This window comes from Anolis sagrei, chromosome 10 (assembly GCF_037176765.1).
Source record: "Anolis sagrei isolate rAnoSag1 chromosome 10, rAnoSag1.mat, whole genome shotgun sequence".
Classification (NCBI taxonomy): Eukaryota; Metazoa; Chordata; class Lepidosauria; order Squamata; family Dactyloidae; genus Anolis; species Anolis sagrei.
The window spans coordinates 31,585,040-31,610,415 of NC_090030.1; the positions used below are offsets into that span (position 1 = coordinate 31,585,040).

The 25,376-nt window shown below is 45.7% G+C and overlaps 1 protein-coding gene across 1 annotated transcript in view; it reads right to left on the bottom strand.

Moving 5' to 3' along the window:
- LOC132763098 (ligand of Numb protein X 2-like) overlaps positions 1 to 25,376 on the bottom strand; it is an 84,742-nt gene that overhangs the window by 2,113 nt on the left and 57,253 nt on the right. Inside the window, exons 4-10 of the mRNA XM_060756476.2 lie at positions 22,694 to 22,920; positions 21,558 to 21,754; positions 19,527 to 19,895; positions 18,338 to 18,520; positions 17,214 to 17,388; positions 15,635 to 15,848; positions 4,075 to 4,233 (exon numbers count right to left, since the gene is read on the bottom strand). Of these exons, the coding sequence (XP_060612459.2) occupies positions 4,075 to 4,233; positions 15,635 to 15,848; positions 17,214 to 17,388; positions 18,338 to 18,520; positions 19,527 to 19,895; positions 21,558 to 21,754; positions 22,694 to 22,920 (1,524 nt within the window). The remainder of the gene's footprint in view (positions 1 to 4,074; positions 4,234 to 15,634; positions 15,849 to 17,213; positions 17,389 to 18,337; positions 18,521 to 19,526; positions 19,896 to 21,557; positions 21,755 to 22,693; positions 22,921 to 25,376) is intronic.

Here is a 25,376-nt window from a genome sequence, read left to right on the forward strand (position 1 = left end):
GCTAGAGCCTCTCTTAAGGCATACTCCGTGGCCATACGGGCGGCCAGGAAGTCATTCACGACTGCTCGTATAGCATCTGCAGCAAATAGATCATCGGAGCTGTTTCGGGTCGTGGGAGAACTCCTCCACCCACCTGCGGTGGAGGAGGTCCCTGACGACCCCGCAGCTCGGTGTCGCGATTTCGCACACCATTTTGCAGATAAAGTCGCCCAGATACGCCTCGAGCTCGACTCCAATTCCATCGCAGTGCCTGAAGAGGTGACGGAGGTACCTGCTTGTCCAATTTTGTGGGATTCTTTTAGGCTTGTTCTTCCTGAAACCGTAGAGGAGGTTCTTGGGGCTGTGAGGGCGACCACCTCACCTCTAGACCCATGCCCATCTTGGCTCATTAAATCAGCCAGGGAGGGGTTGGTTGACTGGTTTGTATTGATTATCAATGCATCGTTGGAGCAAGGGATTTTTCCATCTGGTTTGAAACAGGCAGTGGTTCGTCCACTCCTCAAAAAAGCTTCCCTTGACTCCACGGTGCTGAATAACTACAGACCAGTCTCCAACCTCCCTTTCCTGGGTAAGGTGCTGGAGCGGGTGGTCGCCTCGCAGCTCCAGGGCTTCCTAGACGATACCAACTACCTAGATCAGGCACAGTCTGGTTTCAGGCCTGGTCATGGCACCGAGACAGCCTTGGTCGCCTTGGTGGATGACCTCCGCAGAGAGCTGGACAGGGGGAGTGTGACCCTGTTGGTTCTCCTGGACATCTCAGCGGCTTTCGATACCATCGACCATGGTATCCTTCTGGGTCGTCTCTCCGGGATGGGCCTTGGGGGCACGGTTCTGTCGTGGCTCCGGTCCTTCCTGGAGGGACGTACCCAGTTGGTGAAGCTGGGAGACGCCTGCTCGGACCCCTGGCCTTTGACCTGTGGGGTCCCGCAAGGATCTATCTTGTCGCCCATGCTCTTCAACATCTACATGAAACCGCTGGGAGAGGTCATCCGGAGTTTTGGAGTTGGGTGCCATCTCTATGCGGATGACACACAACTCTACTACTCCTTTCCACCTAATTCCAAGGAGGCTTCTCGGGTGCTGGACGAGTGCCTGGCCGCCGTGTCGATCTGGATGAGGAAGAACAAGCTGAAGATCAATCCCGACAAGACAGAGGTCCTCCTGGTCGATCGTAAACCGGATCGGGGTATAGGGTGGCAACCTGTGTTGGACGGGGTTACACTCCCCCTGAAGCCACAGGTCCGCAGTTTGGGTGTCCTCTTGGATTCTTCGCTTACACTTGAGGCTCAGGTGTCGGCGGTATCCGGGAGGGCCTTTGCACAACTGAGACTTGTGCGCCAACTGCGACCTTACCTCGTGAAGGCTGATCTGGCCGGGGTGGTCCACGCCTTGGTCACCTCTAGAATGGATTACTGCAATGCGCTCTACGTGGGGCTGCCCTTGAAGACGGTTCGGAAACTACAATTGGTCCAGCGGGCAGCAGCCAGGATGCTAACTGGAGCTCATTATCAAGAGAGGTCAACCCTCTTGTTCAAGGAGCTCCACTGGCTGCCATTTATTTTCCGAGCCCAATTCAAGGTGCAGGTGCTCACCTACAAAGCCCTGAACGGTTTGGGACCACCCTACCTGCGTGACCGCATTTCCATCTACGAACCCACACGCTCGCTCCGGTCATCTGGGGAGGCCCTGCTCGTGATCCCACCTACGTCGCAAGCGCGCTTGGTGGGGACGCGGGACAGGGCCTTCTCTGTGGCGGCCCCCCGACTTTGGAATGCCCTTCCAAAAGAGCTACGTCAGGCCCCTACTCTAGCAGTTTTCAGAAGGAACCTAAAAACTTGGCTGTTCCGATGTGCCTTCGCAGATTAGGAATCCCCATCCCAAGTCCTAGATGCACTTTAGCACAACTAATGTTGCTGCACACCGCACTTTAATCCTACGTTCCTCCTGCCATCTCAGCACTTTTAACCCTGTACCCCATTGCGCTGGCCGAACCAGTTTTAATAGTGTCTTGAAGTATTGTCATTGTGGTTATTTTGCTTAATTGTTTGATTTGCTTTGTTTATCGCTGTGTTATGTTTTCTATTGTATTGTGTTTTGTGGCTTCGGCCCGTGTAAGCCGCATCGAGTCCTTCGGGAGATGCTAGCGGGGTACAAATAAAGTTAATAATAATAATAATAATTAGTTGCCCTCAATCTGTGAGAGGTCTCTGTGGGAGAAAGCCTCAGTGTGTTAGTAGGCCTCAATGTTAGTTCACCTCAGTGTGAGTGAGGCGTCCGTCTGACAGAGATATCAGTGTGAGAGAGGCCACAGTGTGAGAAGGCTCCAGTATTAGTTTGCCTCAGTTTGGGAACACCTCAGAGTTGGTAGGCCTGGTTTGAGAAGCTTCAGTGCGAGAAGCCCCAGGTTGAACACCTGGTATGTAAAGCTCCAGTGTGAAGGCTGCTGTGTGTAAAGACAGACCACAGATGGCGTTCAGCCAGAATAGCTGCTAAAAACATTGAGCTAATTGGGAGATGCCCTAGCAACTCCTAAAAGTGCTGAGCTAATTGGGAGACACCCTAGCGCCTCCACTGATGGCCATGATTTCATCCCCGCACCTAGCCAAGACAAAAAGCACCACCGCTGTTAGTATTTCACGGTTGACGTGTCCCCTGTGCTACATCTAAAGAAATTGCGTTGAACACACCATTGTATTGGGCCGTGGGAGCACACACCCCGAGATTCCAATGCTATCTATGTATCTAACTATCTATGCCATGAATAATCCAATACTTTTCAGTGCAAGAGCTATGTCAAATGTGTCAGAAATATTAAAAATTAACGAGGTATTTTTAATTACAAAAATGTGAGTCAAGCACTGAAAGGTTAAGTGGATGCAATGTGTCAGGTGTGCCTGTAGCTTAGTTGCCCTCAGTTTGTGAGAGGTCTCTGTGGGAGAAAGCGTCAGTGTGTTAGTAGGCCTCAGTGTTAGTTCGCCTCAGTGTGAGTGAGGCGTCAGTCTGACAGAGGTATCAGTGTGAGAGAGGCTACAGTGTGAGAAGGCTCCAGTATTAGTTTGCCTCGGTTTGGGAACACTTCAGAGTTGGAGTGAGGCCAGTGTGTGAGGCCTGGTGTGAGAAGCTTCAGTGCGAGAAGTCCTAGGTTGAACACCTGGTACATAAAGCTCCAGTGTGAAGGCTGCTGTGTGTAAAGACAGAGTACAGACAGCGTTCAGCCAGAAAAGCTGCTAAAAATACTGAGCTAATTGGGAGACGCCATAGCAACTCCTAAAAACACTGAGCTAATTGGGAGACACCCTAGCAACTTCATTGACGGGCACGATTTCATCCCCACACCTGGCCAAGACAAAAAGCACTGCCGCTGTTAGTGTATTGCGGTTGAGGCGTCCCCTGTGCTACATCTAAAGAAACTGCGTTGAACACACCATTGTATTAGGGCATGGGAGCACACACCCTGAGAGTCCAATGCTCTCTCTCTCTCTCTCTCTCTCTCTCTATATATATATATATATATATACACATACACATATGCCTCAGTGTGGGAACACCTCAGAGTTAGTAGGCCTCAGTATGTGAGAGGCCTGGTGTGAGAAGCTTCAGTGCAAGAAGCCCCAAGTTAAAGACCTCATGCATAAAGCTCCAGAGTGATGGCTCTGTGTGTAAAGGCTACTGTGAGAAGCATCTGTGTAAGTTTAGTGTGAGAAGAAGCTCTGTGAGAGTGAAGCTGTTTATCTGTATGAGAAATTTAACATCTGCACGTTTGAGCATTGTTCACTCCATAACTCAGCATGGAATATACATTTTTTGTATTTAAACTATAAATATTGCAAAATTACGTTTATTTTTTTCTCGAAGTTGACGCCCCACCCAAGTTATGCTCAGGTTTTTGGCCAATTTTGACACACCAAGCTTAAAAGTTTGCCCATCACTGCCCTAAACAAAGTGCAGACATTGTACTTTTGGAGGCAAATAGGTCCCAAATGGACCTAAGGCATTAACAAGACCCCAACCATCCTGCCTGACTTAGCAATTTCAGTAGGAAGGTAAGATAACGGAAGCCCGGGGAGTACATACTTCAGTCTTCGATCCCAGAAGGCCGGTGTCCCAGGCACAATGGTCTTAATGAAGAACGGATTGCTGCCTTTGCTTTCTTCAAATCCGCCTACGATGCTGAATCCCCAACTCTCAGAGTTGCTCTTACGCAGGACGATATCCTGGCAGCAATGCAAGTGGCTGAAACAGAAAGAACCCGCCGTTCAGAATGCGTTCTTCCTCTTCCAGGCAGAACTACCCACGCCAAGCTATACTCATAATAATATTGAAAACCATTTAAATGCAGACATTCATCAGCCACTTGATTATCCTGTCTCAGAGGGGTCTCCTAAGACCATCAGAAAACACATCTCTGATGGTCTTAGGAACCCCTTTGGCATAGAAGGCTGACGATCTCTCCGCCTGTCCTCCTCTTCCTTTTTGGTGTTGATGAACTACAACTCCCAGAGCTCAAAAACAGCCCAACCCCACCAGTATTCAAGGCTGGCCATGTTGGTAGTGTGCCAAGTTTGGTGCAGATCCATTGCGGGCTGGGTGGATTCAGAGTGCTCGGATTGTACGTGAACTACAAATCCCAGCAACTACAAACCCCAAATGTCAAGGTCTATTTCCCCCAAACTCCACCAGTGTTCAAATTTGGGCATATTGAGCATACTTGCCAAGTTTGGTCGAGATCCATCCTTGTGCTCTCTGGATGGAGGTGAACTACAACTCCCAAACTCAAGGTCAATGCCCACTAAACCCTTCCAGTATTTTCTGTTGGTCACGGGAGTCATGTGTGCCAAGTTTGGTTCTATTCTATCTGGGTGGGGTTCAGAATGCTCTTTGATTGTAGGTAACCTATATATCCTGGCAATTATAAGTTGCTTACCTGTAACTGTAGTTTCCTGAGTAGTCACCTGTGAATTCGTACATTTGGTATCCCTGCGCTTGCGCAATACAACTTTTCGGAACCTTCTAGAAAGAAAAAGAAACTTTCAGCCCTCAGCTAGGCCCGCCCCCCCCCTCTCGAGTATATATAGCCCGAGGGCGGGACTAGCCGTCAGTTCTCTTAGCCGCAAAAAACAGCTAAACGGCGTGGCACGATACTCGAGGGGAGGAAGGGCGGGTATGTACGAATTCACAGGTGACTACTCAGGAAACTACAGTTACAGGTAAGCAACTTATAATTTCCTGTCGTAGTCACTGTGAATCGTACATTTGGTAGATTAGCGAGTATCCATCTTGGCAGGCGGGATCATGCCACCGCCGAAGACAGTACCGCTCTACCAAATTCCATGTCCCTTTGGGAAACAGCATCCACCTTATAATGTGACACAAAGGTCAGAGGGGACGACCAAACAGCGGCCCGGCAGATGGCATCTAAGGACACTCCCCGTAAGAAGGCTGTTGACGTTGCCACAGCCCTGGTGGAGTGACCCCGTATCTGCAACGGCAGATCTTTGCCAGCCAGGCGGTAACATAAACGAATAACGGAAACTATCCAAGAGGAAAACCTCTGGGAAGACAAAGGAAGACCAATGGCATCACTACGATACTTTATGAATAATCTAGGAGTCTTCCGCAACGGAGCTGTCCTATCCACATAAAAAGCGAGAGCTCTGCGTACGTCAATCAAATGCAAAGCACGCTCCGCAGGCGTAGTTGGGTTTTGGAAGAACCCCGGAAGCACCAGTTCTTGAGATATGTGAAAACGAGTAGCCACCTTGGGGAGGAACCCCACGTCTGTACGTAAGACTACCCTATCACTGTGAAACTTAAGATAGGGTGGGTCTACTCGTAGTGCACACAGCTCACTGGAGCGTCTGGCAGATGTAATCGCCACCAAAAAGGCTGTCTTCCACGACAGAAAAGAAAGGTCGACCCTAGCCAACGGTTCAAAAGGAGGTTTTGATAAACAGTTTAACACAAGTTCTAAACTCCAAGATGGAGCGATCGGGGCCACCGCAGGCCTGATGTTAGCAAATCCACGCAAAAAGGTCCTGACCAAAGGGTCCATAAAACATGACGGCAAACCCGATTTCCTCCTAAACCAGGAAATCGCCGCCAGGTAACATTTTAACGAAGAGTGGGATAATCCCGAATCCGCTAGGGACACCAAGAAGTCCAAAATAACAGAAGTCTGAACAGTGATAGGATCAAGTCCCTTTGAACGGACAAACGAACTGAATTTCGCCCATTTATAGACGTAAGAGCGCTTCGTTGAAGGCCTGTGTGCAGCATCAATGATTGCTAGCACCGGAGAGGATAATGTTCCAACTGAAGCTAGAGAGTCGGAAGGATCCTCCACGCTGTGAGCTTCAGTCTGTCCACCTCCGGATACAAGACCTGGTCGTTCTGCGAAGTTAGAAGGTCGAGCCTGTTGGGGAACCGGAAGAATACTCCTCTCGCCATTTGGTGGAGTGGGGCAAACCAAGGCTGGCGAGGCCACCACGGGGTTATTAAAATGCACCGTGCGTTTTCCCTTTGGATCTTGGCCACCACCCTCAAAAGAAGGGGAAAGGGAGGAAACGCGTACACAAGTCGAGTCGACCAGTCTAGGAGGAAGGCATCCCCCAGACACCCTAACTCTATCGAGGCCTGGGTCCGAGCGCAGAACAGGTCGCATTTCGAATTGGCCTGAGTCGCAAACAGATCCACCTCCGGAGTGCCCCATGCCAGGAAGAGTCTCCGGACCTCTTCGTGGTGAAGAGACCATTCGTGGTGCGTTAGAGGACTCCGGCTGAGCGTGTCCGCCAGCAGGTTCTGCTCTCCCGGGAGATGTGTTACTAAGAGGTGCACTCCTCGATCCAGACACCAATCCCAAATTCGAATCGTTAGAGACAACAAAGGAAGAGAGTGGGTGCCCCCCTGTTTGTTGAGATAGTACATCACCGTGGTGTTGTCGGTGAGGATTTGTACTATCTGGCCCCTTATGACCTTTCGAATGAAAGTAGCGCCTTTTCGACCGCGAGGAGCTCTAACATGTTTATGTGAAGGGTGTTTTCTTCTCCTTCCCACACGCCTTGAGCGATGAGTCCCTCGGAATGGGCACCCCAACCCATGAGGGAGGAGTCCGTAGTGATCACCCGAGTGGGGCGTGGCGGATGAAAAGGTAGTCCCGCACAGACCCACAGCGCATCCTGCCAGCAATAAAGGGAATGACGAACAGCTGCCGGCAGCGTGAGTCGCATGGAAGAGTTGTCCACAAGCGGGTTGAACGTTGAGACAAACCATGACTGGAGGGGCCGCATGCGCAACCTGGCATACGGGGTAACAGACGTGGTGGACGCCATGTGTCCCAACAGGATCTGGATCTGCTTGGCTGACACCGACGGGGAGCGCATGACCTGTAGCACTATTTCCCTCAGGTTGTTGAAGCGGTCTGGCGGCAGGAAGGCCTTCTGGGAGACCGAATCCAACATGGCCCCGATGAAACTGATCCGCTGAGAGGGGCACAGAGACGACTTGTCGAGGTTCACCACCAAGCCGAGCGACTGGAGAAGGGACAGAACACAAGAGATTTGAGTTTGGAGTTGGTCCCTAGACCTCGACACAATCAACCAGTCGTCAATATAGGGGTACACTGTAACGCCTCTCGTACGTAAGTACGCGGCCACCACCGACATACACTTTGTGAACACTCGGGGGGCCGTGGACAACCCAAAGGGAAGAACATTGAAACAGTAAGCTTTGTCTCCCACCATGAAGGCGAGGAATCTCCGGTGGTGGTGTGCAATGGATATGTGGAAGTACGCGTCTTTCAAATCGACGGTAGCAAACCACACCCCCTTAGACAACAATGGTAAAATGGAGGCGAGAGTGACCATTCTAAATTTCTTTGACCGAATGTGTTTATTAAGGTGTCTCAGGTCAAGGATGGGACGCAGCCCACCACCGCGTTTCGAAACCAGAAAATAACGGGAAAAGAAACAGTATTTGAAAACAGAAGGATCCAGGGGTGAAATGGCCTCTTTCTCCAATAACATTTGCACTTCTTGTAACCGAGGCGCCGATGGCACTGTGCATCGGACAAGGCCCACTCTAGGCGAGTCGGAAAATTCAATTTCATAACCATTAGTAACAATAGAGAGCACCCAACCATCTGTGGTGATGTCAGACCATGACTGGCGGAACGGGAGCAATCTATCACCAAACACTGGAGAAACAGCGGGTAGGGGAAGTTGAGCAACAGGGTCGGGGTTAACTGCAACAGGCAAAATTGGACCACATTCCCCATAAGTAGGTACAGAATCCCTTTCATCAAAGACGCTTCTTTGGCCCCTGCTGAGCCTTGGACTTATTCCCAAACCCTTGATTGCGGGACCTAGGGAAATAGGGGGTCCGCCGACTTCCCTGAAATCTGGAGGAGGAGTTGTTGCTCCTACCCCTAAAGGTATTACCATAAGAATTTCCATAACCTCTACGAAACCCAGAGGAGGGTAAATTCCACCTCTGGCGTTGCTGGGGGTAGGGTTGCCAAGCATACCCGAATTTCCCTGCGGCTTGTCTCACGTCTTGTTTTTGCTTTAAGTTGTCATCCGTCTGTGGGTTGAAAAGGCCCTCCTCGTGGAAAGGAAGGTCCTCCGCGAGGGCCTTCCCTTCCTCAGACAAATTAGACGCACGCAACCACGCGTGTCTTCTCAGTGAGGTTGCAGTGGAGTATAGGTTACCTGCAGCCTCAGCCATATGTTTGGCTGCATCCTTTTGCATCTTAGACAGCACGAGTGCCTCCCCATGTATGGCCCTGGGAAAACGCTGCTGATCAGCTGGTAGCAGCTCGATGTACTCTAACATTTTTCCCCACAGGAACGTTTGGTAACCACTAGCGTATGTGGCATAGTGGGCCATCCGGGTAAACAACCCAGCAGAGAGGTGTGCCTTCCTACCTAGGGCATCGATTTTTTTACCCTCTCTGTCAGGGGGAGCAGTAAGTGAATTTTTCGGCCTCTTGGTCTTCGCCACCTCGGCGACCACCGTATTCGGTCTTGGAGGTGCCGAAACCCATTTGGCCGACGAGACATCAATTCTATACAGCAAATCTAGTCGACGGGGAATTGCCGGGACCAGAGACGGAGACATGTCGGAGACCCTTGCTAGTTTAAGGAGATAAGGGAGCACGGGCAAGGGAGATGCAGGGGTTATGACCTGCTCCTCCGAGGGAAACATCGGGTCCTCCACATGCTCGGGAGGTTTGGGGGCGGGGATGTTTAATGCCTTGATCATTCTATCAATGAGTGCAGCAAACTTATTTACATCCGCGGGGTGAATAAATGATGTGTTTTCCCCCTCCCCATGGTTTGCAATGTCAGCCGGATCCTGGTCTGAGTCTGAGCCATCCAGATCAGGGGCCCTTTGATCAGAGCCCTCGGGCAGCAAAGTCCCTGCCGGTCTTATAGGAGTAGAATCACCTTGCAGGTTGCCCTGGGAGGTGGCCAGGGTGGTGGCAGCAGTGCCCGATAAGTCACCTTGGGTGCAAGCAGGCAAGGCCAAAGCAGAGCGCGATGATGTTGCCCCATAAGGTGCACCAGGTAAGTTCAAGTCAGTAGAGTTCAGTACGAAAGAGGCTCCGCAGGGAGGAGCCCTCCCAGGGTCATGCTGAGAAGAAGTGGAAGGCTGGGCACTAGGCACTGGAGGGCAAACAGCTGGAGGAGGTGGTGCCCTGGAGATCGTCGCTACCGGTAGCGCTGTGGTGGGCAAGGCAGGGGGGGGAGCCTGCACAAACACCAACTGGCCTGAAGGGCCCATTTGCCAAAAGCCCGGGCAGGGAGGTGGGGCCATGGATGAGCGGTGCCAGCGGGGACGCCTGGAGGCCCGGGATCGTCTGCTCCTCCTGGAGCAGGTCGATGAGGAGGAAGATGAGGAGGACGAAGTTGAGGAGGAGCGGGATCGCCTGGAGGTCGATCGGCGTCGGCGTCTACGCGACCTCGCGCTCCTCCTGGATGGGGACCTCGACCGCCTGGGCCTCGCGCTGCGGCGTCGCGAAGGAGGTCGCTGCCAGAGCTGGGACGGCATCGCCGATATCGGCGCATCAGGGGCTCCTCCTATTTCAGGTTCCTCTCCTCTCGGAGCGCCCTCAGCTGCTGTATGGGCGTGGTGAGAGGGCTCTTCGACCGCCCCCCCCCGAGCCCGAGGGAGGCGGGGTTGCGAGGGCTCCATCCTGGAGCAGAACAGGCGGCGGTGACAACAACACCGGCGCCGCAGCAGCCGCCGCCGACACCGGTGGCACCACGGATTCTCGAGCCCGGGTCAGCGGCGGGGGCGAGAGCATCGGCGCCGGCGCAGTAGGAGGAGTCAGGGAGGCCGGCGCTATGGCGGGCGCATGCGCAGGCAGCGGGGTCGACGTCGAAAGCGTCACCCGAGGTGTCTCGGCTGCCTGCAGAGGGCGCACCGCTTCAGTTGGAGTCTCGGGGGCCGGCAAAGGCGCCATGGCGCGGCGGGCCTCCAGCGGTCTTCCCGCTCTATCTTCCAAGGTTCTTCCTTGTGCGGGAGCCTGGCCGCCATCTTGAGGCCCTTTAGGCTTAGGCCTCTTGGCCTTCTTCTTGGCCGTCCCAGCGGAGGCAGTTAGGAAAGGTAAGTCTGGGCGCTCGGTGGTTTGTGCTGGGGCGGAGGGAGGCATGAGAGCCCTCTCGTAGAGTGCCGCCCGGAGCCTCGATACTCTATTTTTCCTCGTTTGAGGAGTGAAGGAGAGGCATATGGCACAAGACTGGGTCAAGTGGGCCTCCCCCAGGCAAGTGAGGCACAGCGTGTGCCCATCTGTATCCGGCAGGATATTTGGGCACTTGACGCACTTTTTAAAAGAGGTAGTAGCCATAGCGAGAAGCTACCAAGGAGATTCGTCAACTCCAATCCGGGTCAAGTACCTTATAGACAGTCCAACCGATCGTCGAGCAAGAGGGCTAGGCAGAAGAATCGTCAGAAAGAGAGTCCAGAGTTCGAAAAACCGAGTCAAAGATATTGAGAATCGCAAAGTCACAGAAGGTTCTCAAAGCTGTCACAAGCGGATTAAGAGAACTGACGGCTAGTCCCGCCCTCGGGCTATATATACTCGAGAGGGGGGGGGGCGGGCCTAGCTGAGGGCTGAAAGTTTCTTTTTCTTTCTAGAAGGTTCCGAAAAGTTGTATTGCGCAAGCGCAGGGATACCGAATGTACGATTCACAGTGACTACGACAGGAAACTACAACTCCCAAATGTCAAGGTCTATTTCCCCCAAACTCCACCAGTGTTCACATTTGGGCATACTGAGCATTCGTGCCAAGTTTGGTCCAGATCCATCCTTGTGCTCTCTGGATGGAGGTGCATTACAACTCCCAAACTCAAACAACAACAACAAATACTGGAAGGGTTTGGTGGGAAGTGCCCTTTGGTTTTGGAGTTGTTGTTCACCTACATCCAGAGATCACTGTGGACTCAAACAATGATGGGTCTGGACCAAACTCTACACGAAGACTCAATATGCCCAAATGTGAACACTGGTGGAGTTTGGGGACAATACAATCTTGACATTTGGGAGTTGTAGTTGCTGGGATTTATAGTTCACCTCCAATCACAGAGAATCCCACGAATGATAGAATTGGGCCAAACCTCCCACACAGAACCCCCATGTGTGCCACAGCAACGCATAGCAGGGGATGGCTAGTAAATATATAATTATCATATCATATTATTATAATTATATTATTATTATTATTATTATTATTATATTGCATTACATTATAATATTATGCACCGGGATTGTGGCGCAGCTGGCTGAGTGTCAGCTGCATTAAGATCACTCTGACCAAAGGTCATGAGTTCGAAGCCAGCCCGGGCTGGAGTGGGTGTCCAGCCATTGTGTAGCCCGTTGTCGACCTTTGCAACCCAAAAGACAGTTGCATCTGTCAAGTAGGAAAATAAGGGACCACCTTGTGTGGGAGGCTAAATTTAACTAATTTATGAGGCCATAAAGAAAGAAGACTCCGGGGAATGTGGAATGTGGAAGAACTTCATCGGTGTCGTTGATGGACAATGAAAAGCAGCAGCTCCCCTGGCGGCCAGAAAAAAAAAAGTTAAATAGCCTTTGTCTGTTAAATGTTGTTTGTCAAACTGGCATTGAATTTTGCCATATATGTGTTTACTGTAATCCGCCCTGAGTCCCCTACGGGGTGAGAAGGGCGGAATATAAGAACTGTAAATAAATAAATAAATTATAATATTATTTTTATATTGCATTACATTATAATATTATAATATTATTTTATATTGCCATTACATTATAATATTATAATGTTATTTTTATATTGCATTACATTATTATACTATATTATATTGCCATTACATTCTAATATATTATTATTATTTTTATATTGCCATTACATTCTAATATTATATTGTTATTTTTATATTGCATTACATTATAATATTATAATATTATTTTTATATTGCATTACATTATATTGTTAAAATATTATAAAGAAACCACTTTTTTTTTTTGCCTCTGAACACAATTCCCAGCCACATGAAAAGAAAGTGATCTGGGACAAGGCATGCCAGCTCCCACCTTTTGTGCTGAACCTGAACTAAATCTTTACTTTGAGACAGGAGGACGGAAGGAACACTGCAGCCTTTGAGAAGCTCAGCTGCAAACGGCAGGCCAGAGTCGCTCCTTGAAAGCGATACCCTTTGGAGTTCGTTTCCAACGGCCGCCCTGCTACCTTGGGATCGAATTCCTAGTTTTCAAAGATCGTGTCTCGGGAAACAAAGGCTCCAGTCAGCACTCAGGTCCTTTGACGGAAAGCAAACATCTCAGGGAAGGCAGCGTTGCGCCCACTGGCCAAACATGCGCACACTGGGACCTTTCTTTGTGGCGTGGGTTGGTATTAAGACATAAGGTGCTCTGTGCCCGTTGTGTGTTGTGTATAAACAAAAAAAGGAAGATAAAAACACATACTAGAACCGAGCGCTAAAAAGGGGGGCAAAGTCAGCTAATGCACACCAGAAGATCCAGACTTCCTGTACTAAACAGGCAGCAAATGTTGCTCTTTCCCCAAATTTCAATATTCTAGGACTGCTGCCAGTCTACGCTATGGAGCTCATCTTCTTCCACAAAGCTGGAAGTCAAGTGCATTAAGATCACTACTGACCAAAAGGTTCAAAGCCAGCCTGGGTCGGAGTGAGCTTCCAACCAATTTGTGTAGCTCGCTATAGATCTTTGGAGCCCAAAAGTGCTCTGATTGCCACAATGGATGTCCAAAGAACTTCTAACTGTGCTAAGACACAAAAGAGACATGCACAAGAAGTGGAAAAAGGGAGAAATCACCAAAGAAGAATTCAAACAAATAGCCAACACCTGTAGGGAAAAGGTCCGCAAGGCTAAAGCACAAAACGAGCTCAGGCTTGCCAGGGACATTAAAAACAATAAAAAGGGCAACAAGAGGATTGGCTACTCTTGATCTCATCCTAAAAAAGGCGGAGGACCTGATCGATGTGGTTGAAGTGGTAGGATCCTTAGGGGCAAGTGACCATGTGCTCCTGCAATTTGAGGTACAAAGGAAGGCCGAAACTAAGACAAGTCAAACCCGCATTTTGGACTTTAGGAGAGCTGATTTCCAAAAAATGAAGGAAACGCTGAGCAGCATTCCGTGGACACAGATACTAAAAGACAAGGAAGTTATGGATGGATGGGAATTTCTCAAGAGTGAAATACTCAAGGTGCAATTGCAAACCGTGCCAACAAAGAGAAAAAATAGGACAAGTGCAAAGAAGCCAGAATGGATGTCCAAAGAACTTCTAACTGTGCTACGACACAAAAGAGACATGCACAAGAAGTCAAAAAAGGGAGAAATCACCAAAGAAGAATTCAAACAAATAGCGAACACCTGTAGGGAAAAGATCCACAAGGCTAAAACACAAAGTGAGCTCAGGCTTGCCAGGGACATTAAAAACAATAAAAAGGGCTTCTTTTCTTATGTCAGTAGAAAAAGGAAAAACAACCCCCTGCTTCTTGGCAGGGGGTTGGACTGGATGGCCCATGAGGTCTCTTCCAACTCTTTGATTTTATGATTCTAAGGAGGCGATAGGGCCTCTTCGAGGAGAAGATGGGGCAATGCTGACCGGGGGTAGGGAAAAGGCAGAACTACTTAATGCCTTCTTTGCCTCGGTCTTCTCACAAAAAGAAAGTCATCTTCAACCTCAGCAAGATGGAGTGGATGAGGGATTAGAGGACATCCAACCCCAAATTGGTAAACAAGTCGTCCAGGAATATCTGGCCACTCTAAATGAGTTCAAGTCTCCAGGGCCAGATCAACTAATGTAATACAATATAATACTAGTAATAATAATACAATATTATAATTATATATTTATATTAAATATTACTAATAATATTATAATATAATGGCATAGTGCAATATAGTAATATACAATACTGATATTGTACTATGCTAATAATATAATATTTTGTATGAAAATATATCTTGTAAGCCACTCTGAGTCCCCTTCGGTGTAAAAAAGGCGGCATATAAATGCCGTAAATAAATGCTGTAAATAAAAAGCATCCTTCTATATCAGCGTTTCTCAACCTGGGGGTTGGGACCCCCGGAGGGGGTCGTGAGGGGATATCAGAGGAGATTTCCATTGGTAATGGGGGTTCTGTGTGGAAAGTTTGGCCCAATTCTATCATTGGTGGGGCTCAGAATGCTCTTTGATTGTAGATGAACTATAAATTTCAGCAACTACAACTCCCAAATGTCAATGTCTATTTTCCACTAGTGTTCACATTTGAGTATATTGAGTATTCATGCTAAGGTATACATCTAATCACCTCTCAACAAAAGATTGCTCCAGGCACTGCCAGGCAATCAAATGCTAATCAAGGTGGTCAGTTGAAACATTCACACCTAGCTCTAGCAGACAAGAGACCTTTGTCCCACCCTGGTCATTCCACAGATAAAACCCTTTTTCCTAATTCCAACAGACCTTACTACCTCTGAGGATGCTTACCATAGATGCAGGTGAAATGTCAGGAGAGAATGCCTCTAGACCATGGCCATATAGCCCGAAAAAACCTACAACAACTCAGTGATTCCAGCCATGAAAGCCCTCGACAATATATTCATGTTAAGTTTGGTCAAATCCATCATTGTTTGAGTCCACAGTGTTCTCTGGATGTAGGTGAACTAAAACTCCCAAACTCAAGGTCAATGCCCACCAAACCCTTCTAGTGTTTTCTGTTGGTCATGGGAGTCCTTTATGCCAAGTTTGATTCAATTCCATCATTGCTTGAGTTCAGAATGCTCTTTGATTGTAGACGAACTATAAATCCTAGCAAGTACAACTCTCAAATGACAAAATCAATTTTTTGGAGTGTGTCATTTACGGCTAGTGATATAATATAATACTATTACAATATAATGGTATAGTGCAATATAGTATTATATAATACTGATATTGTACTATGCTAATAATATAATATATTGTATGAAAATATACCTTGTAAGCTGCTCCGAGTCCCCTTCGGGGTGAGAAGGGAGGCATATAAATGCCGTAAATAAAAAGCATCCTTCTATAATCTATATCAACTCTAGCCACCAACAACCCAGAGTGACACCAAGCCAAACCTTACCTGGGCAACCCAAGCCACATGGTCCAGAGAGGAGCCCAACTGAACCCATTTTCCTTGTTGTCGGGCACGTCGAGGGTCTCCTTCTCCGGTACCCCAATTTCCAGGGCTTTCAGAGTCACCAAAGGCAATGCGGCATTTGATTTCAGGGCAGAGACGGCTTCGTTGTAGCTCAGGTGAGTCAAGTCGACGTGGTTGATGCTTAAAAGTATATCTCCTGTTGCATAAATTAAGAAAGACAGGGGGTCGTAACCATTGTTTTCTTTGAAAAGTGGACTTATGGGTTTGGACTAGTTATTTAATCAGCCCGTATTTTGGGCTGAAGAAGAAGAAGAAGAGGAAGAGGAGGAGGATAAATAGATAATAACATAGCGAGATAGAGAGAAAGATAAAAAGATATATAGATAGAAAGATAGATAGATAGATAGATAGATAGATTGAAAGATAGATAGACAGATAGATAAAAAGATAGATAGATTGAAAGATAGAGATAGAAAGATAGATAAAAAGATAGATCAATTGAAAGATAGAGAGATAGATAAAAAGATATATAGATTGAAAGATAGAAATATAGAGAGAGGGGGAGGGAGAGAGAGAGAGAGATAGAAAGATAGATAGATAGATAGATAGAAAGATAGATAGATAGATAGAGACAGAAAGACTGAAAGATAGATAGATAGATGATAGATAGATAGATAGATAGATAGAGGTAGAAAGAAAGATAGATAGATAGATAAATAGATAGACAGATAGATAAAAAGATAGATAGATTGAAAGATAGAGATAGAAAGATAGATAAAAAGATATATAGATTGAAAGATAGAGAGGGAGGGAGAGAGAGAGAGAGGTAGAAAGATAGATTGAAAGAAAGATAGGATAGATAGAGAAAGATAGATAGATAGATAGATTTATTTAGATTGAAAGCTAGAAAGATAGAGATAGAAAGATAGACTGAAAGATAGAGAGTGAAAGAGATAGATAGATAGATAGATAGATAGAAAGAGAGAGAGAGAGAAAGATAGATAGATAGATAGATAGAAAAATAGATAGACAGAGAGAAAGATAGAAAGAAGGATAGATAAAAAGATATAGATTGGAAGATAGGAAGATAGATAGAGATAGAAAGATAAAACGATAAACTGAAAGATAGATAGAAAGATAGATAAAAAGATAGAAAGATAGAGATAGATAGATAGAGAAAGATAAATAGAGAAATAGCAAGAGAGCAAGATAGATAGATAGATAGATAGATAGATAGATAGATAGATAGATAGACAGACAGACAGACAGACAGACAGACAGACAGACAAGTTATGGCAATATTATACCTCAAAACAAACAGTGATTGAGGTCAATTTTTGCCGCATTTCCACTTTATCCCCAGGGCAAGCTTTCCACAAACAGGAAGCAAACTGGGAACAAGGAGTTGGTTTGCCCTAAGACTCTCCTGGGCTTGAAACACGGGGAACTTTAAACACAGCAAAATGGTTCCCCACATTTGGAGACAGTTTGATTTCTGAAAGAAAATTCCCACCACAAAAAGTTTGGGAGTATTTGCAGGAGCTGTGCCCCAAGCACTTACCTTTCTTAATCCTCCCATCCCTGAAGAGGCACCCAACAGGCTGCACACTAGTCACATAAACGGGGAGCTTATTCTTAGCCTCCCTTCCGCCTCCGATCGTGATTCCGAGGGATTCTTTCGGCTCCTTTTTGATAGTCACTGTCTTCTCTTGGTTGGTATATCCTTGAAGGAGCACCTAAAATTGGGGGAGAAAGAGAAGCAACAGATTGTGCATAGTGTTGTTGAAGGCTTTCATGGTCAGAATCACTGGGTTGCTTTGAGTTTTCTGGGCTGTCAACATGTTCCAGAAGCGTTTTCTCCTGATGTTTCACCCACATCTATGGCAGGCATCCTCAGAGGTTGTGAGGTCTGTTGGAAGCTAGGAAAGTGAGGTTTATATATCTGTGGAATATCCAAGGTGTTGGGAGTTCAGCCTGTGATTGTGTTCCAGGATCAGAGTGCTTTGGATGTGGGGAATTGGCACGATATTTCACTACTTCAGTCTTTTTTCAGGTGTCTTTTTATGTGTGATGATGTGGGTGGAAAAATATTTTCTTTTAAATCTTTTTACTGCCTTGTATTGATGTATTTTCCCCTTTTTAAATTGGCTGGGACTTTCTTGTGAGCTTTTACCTTGAGGCTTTTATTTTACAAGCTTGAGACACTCTTGTAGTAAACCAAGTAACAAAGTTTATTTATAGCTTCTGGTTCCAATGCTTATGGTTACATTTGTGTGTTCTGTTACAGTCTTGAGTCTTACATTCAATATCATTCACTTAGTTAACTTTTCTTATCAAACTTCAACTGTTTCATATCAACAAATATGTTACTTTTTCATACACTCTTGACAGAACTATATTCCACCTTAAACCACACTGGCACTTCTTTATTTTCCTTAAAACTTAAGCTCCATTATCCTAAGAAGCATGTGGACAATGTTAACAGAAAGGAAAAAACCATGAAAATGAACAAAATCTGGCTACCGTTTTCCTTTCCCAATCTTGAACCAGCCTGTGATTTGGTCTCCCCATCCCACCAAGAACTTGTCACAATTTATTATGATCCACACAGCCAAAGGCTTTAGAATAGCTTCAGTAGCCAAAAAAGTCTGGCCACCACCAAAGCAGAATAGTCAGAGAATATACCTTCTGGTAGCTGGATTTTCGTCGAAAGTGCCTCTGGTGAGGCTTCCTGCGATGGGGCACAGGGCTCCCCCCGTTGCTGCTGCTGCTACTGCTGGCGTTGGATGCGCTGCTGTCCTCCATCACGTCTGTCAGCTGCACACCGGGCCGGCGGAGGACCACAAAGTTGACTCTGGCTTCACTAATCTGTGGGGAAAGCCAAGCAGGAGAAACTCCAAATGGGCATTTCAAAATAGGGAACTTTGGAATCACACATGCTGATAGCAGCATGGGCAAACTTTGGCCCTCCAAAACCAACAAAATGAAGTTCAACAGGGACAAATGGAAGAGACCCCTTTTAGGTAGAAAAAAATGAAATGCAAAGAGACAGAATGGGGGACGATGATGCCTGGTTTGACAGCAGGACGTGTGAACAAGATCTTGGGCGTCTTCATGGGGAAAGGGAACAGGAGCCAAGAATGTCATGCAACAGCTTAAAAAGCCAATGGGATTTTGGCCTGCATCAAGAGGAGCATAGTGTCTAGGTCCAGGGAAGTCATGCTCCGCATGCTCTATTCTGCTTTGGTTAGACCACACCTGGAATATTATGTCCAATTCTGGGCACCACAATTCAAGAGAGATATTGACAAGCTGGAAAATGTCCAGAGGAGGGCGACTAAAATGATAAAGGGTCTGGAGAACAAGCCCTATGAGGAGCGGCTTAAGGAACTGGGCATGTTTAGCCTGAAGAAGAGAAGGCTGAGAGGAGATATGATAGTCATGTATAAATATGTGAGAAGAAGCCACAGGGAGGAGGAGGGAGCAAGCTTGTTTTCTGCTTCCATGGAGATTAGGACAAGGAACAATGGCGTCAAACTACAAGAGAGGAGATTCCATCTGAACACGAGGAAGAACACCCTGACTGTAAGAGCCATTCAGCAGTGGAACTCTCTGCCTCAGAGTGTGGTGGAGGCTCCTTCTTGGGAAGCTTTTAAACAGAGGCTGGATGGCCATCTGTCAGGGGTGATTTGAATGCAATATTCCTGCTTCTTGGCAGAATGGGGTTGGACTGGATGGCCCACGAGGTCTCTTCCAACTCTTTGATTCTATGATTCTATGGTGGCCTTGGCCTTTGTAAGCCGCATCAAGTCCTTCGGGAGATTTTAGCGGGGTATAAATAAAGTTAATAATAAAATAATAATAGTAAAGTTACCTGGATAATCTGTGCAGCGGCTTCAGGCGTTCCCTGGCGGAGATCTTGCCCATTGATGGAAAGGACCTTATCGTTCTGCCTCAGTTTCCCGTTTTTGGCCGCCAAGCCTCCATCCAGCAGATCGAGGATAAAAATCCCAGGCTCATCTGTTTTCCGGATCAGTTTGATGCCAAGAGGCTCCGAGCGGTCTCTCTTGATCAGGGTAACGTGGATCACTTCTTGGTTTGCAGTCAGGTTCGAATCCGGAGGCCCCGTCCTGCTGATGAACCCCTTTTCTTGCAGAACGATGAGGTGGAGCACGGCGCAGGGCTGGCGGAGGAGGGAGACGGCCTGGCAGTGAGTCACGCTGCTGATGTTGACCCCGTTCACCTTGGAAAAGTGGAAAACACAGAGCTCATCAGAAGAGGTTCTCCCCACCTTCTGAGCGGGGAGTTCCACAGTTTGGGTCTAATTCATCAGCTCAATCCTTGCTTAGTTAGTTAATTTAATCCTAGACCAGTGTTTCTCTATCAGAGTGAGACCCTGGGGTCTATGCACAGTGGAGATGAGGTTACTAGATCACAAAACAGGACACTGCAGTCTGCCAGTTTTAAAAATAACAAAGTTTACTTAGCACATCTTAATACACGTCTACTTCCAAGCGAGCTTAATCAGGAACTACAAAAGGAACTACAAAGCACAACTATAGTACGGTTACAGAACATCTGCTTATCAGTTTCACTGGCTGTAAGCCGGCTACTCCCTAATTCTTCCCAGACAGAGAGAACTTGTTATCTTACTTCTGCCAAGGTCTCTTCTCTCTCTACCTCTCTGTCTCACACAACAATTCCAGCATACAATTGAACATAACTGAATCCATCTTGAATACATATGAACACCATTGTTAAACATATTTAAACACATTGAAAAAACATACATGCATACTTTCAATAATCCTGACATTCTCAACCTGGGGAGTTAGGACCCTTGGGGGGGAGGGTCGCCAGGGGGTTTCGGAAGGGTCACCAAAGACCACCAGAAAACACATAATTCTGCTGGTCTTAGGAACCCCTTGGCAGAGAAAGTTGAAGATCTCTCCGCCTGTCCTTCTCTTCCTTTTTGGAAACAGGCTGCCAATTCTCCCACCAAACGCCCTCCTCTGCTGTGATTGGTCAACCTCTCAGCCAAGGGGAGGGGAGAGCAGACGTGCAGCGTGGTGCGCATGTGCGGGGCAAGGGAGAGCGTGCAAGGCTGGAGAGAAACTCACTCTAGCGAGTCCTTTAAAGGCATGAGGATCTTCTGTGGGAAGTTTGGCCCAATTCTATCGTTGTTGGGTTTCAGAATGCTTTCTGATTGTTGGTGAACTATAAATCCCACCAACTAAAACTCCGAAATGTCATGGTCTATTTTTTCCAAACACCACCAGTGTACACATGGACATATTGAGTATTCGTGCCAAGTTTGGTCCGGATCCATCATTATCTGAACCCACAGTGCTCTTTGGATGTAGGTGAACTATAAATCCCACCAATTACAAAATGTCAAAGTCCATTTTCCTCAAACTCCACCAGTGTTCACATATGGACATATTGAGTATTTGTGCCAAGTTTGGTCCGGATCCTTCATTATCTGAACACACAGTGCTCTTTGGATGTAGGTGAACTACAACTCCCGAACTCAAGGTCAATACCCACCATACCCTTCCAATATTTTCTGTTGGTCATGGGAGTTCTGTGTGCCAAGTTTGGTTCAATTCTATTGCTGGTGGAGTTCAGAATGCTCTTTGATTGGAGGTGAACTATAAATCCCAGCAATTACAATTTTCAAATGTCAAGGTCTATTTTCCCCAAACTCCACCAGTTTGGGCATATTGAGTATTCATGCCAAGTTTGGTCTGGATCCATTATTGTTTGAATCCACAGAGCTCTCTGGCTGTAGGTGAACTACAACTTCCAAACTCAAGGTCAATGCCCACCAAACCCTTCCAATATTTTCTGTTGGTCATGGGAGTTCTATTATTATTATTATTATTATTATTATTATTATTATTACCTCTAGGATGTGGTCTCCAGGGGCTATTTTTCCATCTGCAGCAACAACTGAATCCGGAAGGACTTCCTGCACGACGACGTTGCCAAGAGGAGTGTCTTTACCTCCAACGATCCGCATCCCGAGCTCTTCCTCGGGGTCTTCTCTGAGGATTTCAATGGCATTCGTCTCTGCGATAAGACTGGCTCTTTGGGGCAAATCTGGTATGCAAAGAAGACAGTGAGATAATAAATGTAATAATAACAATAATAGAGGAAAATAATAAATGTCATAAAAATAAGAGTAAAATAATATAAATGTAATAATAATAGTAATAATAATAATAATAACTAGATAATAATAATAATAATAGAGTAAAATAATGATCCTGGAAGGCTATCCTACTCGGACAACGAGGGATCGCCTAAGTAAGTATAATAATAGTAATAAGAGAGTAAGATAATAAATGTAATAATAACAATAATAGAGGAAAATAATAAATGTAATAAAAATAAGAGTAAAATAATGTAAATGTAATAATAGCAATAATAATAATAATAATAATAATAATAATAACAATAATAACTAGAGTAAAATAATAAACATAATAATAATAACAATAATAGAGGACAATAATAAATGTAATAAAAATAAGAGCAAAATAATGTAAATGTAATAATAATAGTAATAATAATAATAATAATAATAATAATTAGAGTAAAATAAAAAACATAATAATAATAGAGTAAAATAATGATCCTGGAAGGCTATCCTACTCGGACAACGAGGGATTGCCTAAGTAAGTATAATAATAGTAATAAGAGAGCAAGATAATAAATGCAATAATAACAATAATAGAGGAAAATAATAAATGTAATAAAAATAAGAGTAAAATAATATAAATGTAATAATAATAATTAAAGTAAAATAATAAACATAATAATAAACATAATAATAAACATAATAATAATAATAATAATAATAATAATAATAATAATAATAATAGAGTAAAATAATGATCCTGGAAGGCTATCCTACTTGGACAACGAGGGATCGCCTAAGTAAGTAAGTAATTTCTGCAAACTTGTGTACTTTTTGTAATGCGTTCCTAATGAAGATTTGCTTTCTCTGAAGTTCAGTTTGAGGTAAACAAGGGCTACCTTCTTCACTCCCGTCGAAGGCTGGATTGACCAGGCCCGGGTCCGGTGTCTCCGGAGATCCCACCGCAGCTACGGTGCTTCCAGTCGCTGCGGCCGACACTCCGTTCGATATTTCGGGTTCTTTCGGGGCATTTGCTTCCAACCGGGAGAGGGAGTCTCCCTTCAGCCTGCAGCGAGGGTTCTTCTTCCTCTCCAACTGGGCTCGGTACTTCTTGAAGCCAGGGCACCTGAATGGGAAGGCAAATGGACCTCTGAAACACTGACTGCACAGCACAGTAGCCACATGGGAGGACTTAGTGATGGACTGCAAGACCTCACAGGATCAAATGAGTCCATACGTCTATCAGGTTTTTAGAAGAGGTGCTCCTCATGCACCAAAGACAATCAGAGTAATAGGTAAATAGGAATCCATGATCGCAAAACAAAGGAACTGGCTGGATTCCTACTATGCCAGTGTTTCTCAACCTTTCTAATGCCGCGACCCCTTAGTACAGTTCCTCCTGTTGTGGTGACCCCCAACCATAACATTATTTTATTGCTACTTCATAACTGTAATTTTGCTACTGTTATGAATCGTCATGTAAATATCTGATATGCAGGATGCATTTTCCAATCCCAAATACCCAATATACCCAAATGTGAATACTGGTGGGGTGGGAGAGGATTGATTTTGTCATTTGGAAGCTATAGTGGCTGGGATTTATAGTTCACCTACAATCAAAGAGCATTCTGAACACTACCAATGATGAAATTGAACCAAACTTGGCACACAGAACTCCCATGACCCACAGAAAATACTGGGAGGATCTGGTGGACATTGATCTTGAATTTTTGGAGTTGTAGTTCACCTACATCCAGAGAGCACTGTGGACTCAAACAATGATGGATCTGGACCAAACCTGGCACCAAAACTCAATATGCCAAAATGTAAACACTGGTGGAGTTTGAAGAAAATAGACCTTAACATTTGGGAGTTGTAGTTGCTGGGATTTATAGTTCACCTAAAATTAAAGAGCATTCTGAACCCCACCAACGATAGAATTGGGCCAAACTTGGCACATAGAACTCCCATGACCAACAGAAAATACTGGAAGGGTTTGGTGGGCAGTGTCCTTTGGTTTTGGGGTTGTAGTTCACCTACATCCCAAGATCACTGTGGACTCAAACAATGATGGACCTGGACAAAAATCTACACAAATACTCAATATGTCCAAATGTGAACACTGGTAGAGTTTGGGGAAAATAGAATCATAGAATCATAGAACCAAAGAGTTGGAAGAGACCTCATGGGCCATCCAGTCCAACCCCCTGCCAAGAAGCAGGAATATTGCATTCAAATCACCCCTGACAGATGGCCATCCAGCCATCTTGACATTTAGGAGTTGTAGTTGCTGGGATTTATAGTTCACCTACACTGAAATAACATTCTGAACCCCACCAATGATAGAATTGGACCAAAATTCCCACACAGAACCCTTATGACCACAGAAAATACTGTGTTTCCTGAGGGTCTTTGGTGACCCCTCTGACACCCCCTTGCGACCCACACAGGGGTCCCGACCCCCAGGTTGAGAAACACTGTACTATGCCATAGTCAAACCAAACAAAGTCAAGGTGGATATGAATTACTGGGTCCTTTCAAGACCTATTTTCCCTGGTTGTTTTCCATGCTAATTCTCCCATTTCGATCCCCACAATGCTCGTTTCAGTTTGCTTCCTGATTCTTCCTAAGATTAATATGTAACTAGACATTCAAGTACCGTCACACTAGAACTTGAGCCAGGTAAACAGGCGGGAACTTTTTCCGACAGGAGTCGAAAATGTGAGTGACTCACACAGACGACCCTATGCTAGGATTATCCAAACACTCATGTCAACACACCATATATACTCGAGGATACGCTGAGTTTTTCAGCCTTTTTTTTAGGCTGAAAAAGTTCAAGTTATTTATTATTTTACTCTATTTAGTATTTTTATTATTATTACATTTATATTATTTTACTCTATGATTATTTTTATTACATTTATTTTACTCTTTTTTATTATATTTATTATTTTACTTTATTATTGCTTTGTTACATTTATTATTTTACTCTATTATTATTGTTATTGTTACATTTCCATTATTTAGCCCTATTTATTATTATTGCATCTATTATTTAGCTCTATTATTACAATTATTATTATTATTATTATTATTATTATTATTATTACTATTATTATTCTCTCTCTATTTCTCATGCCAGTAAGGTAATGTTCAAGATCCTGCAAGGAAGACTCCAGCAATACATGGAGCGAGAGTTGCCAGATGTTCAAGCTGGGTTTAGAAAAGGCAGAGGAACGAGAGACCAGATTGCCAATATCCGGATGCTGGAGAATGGAGAAAGGCAGGGAGTTTCAGAAAAACATCTATTTCTGCTTCATTGACTATTGTAAAGCCTTTGACTGTGTGGATCATCATAAATTGTGGCAGGTTCTTGGTGGGATGGGCATCCCAAGCCCCCTTCCCTCTCTCCTGAGGAATCTGTACAAGGACCAAGGAGCAACAGTCAGAACTGACTACGGAACAGGAGACGGGTTCCAGATTGGGAAAGGCGTACGGCAAGGCTGCATCCTCTCACCCAACCTTTTTAACTTGTATGCAGAACACATCATGCGAGGATGTGCGGGGCTGGAGGAATGC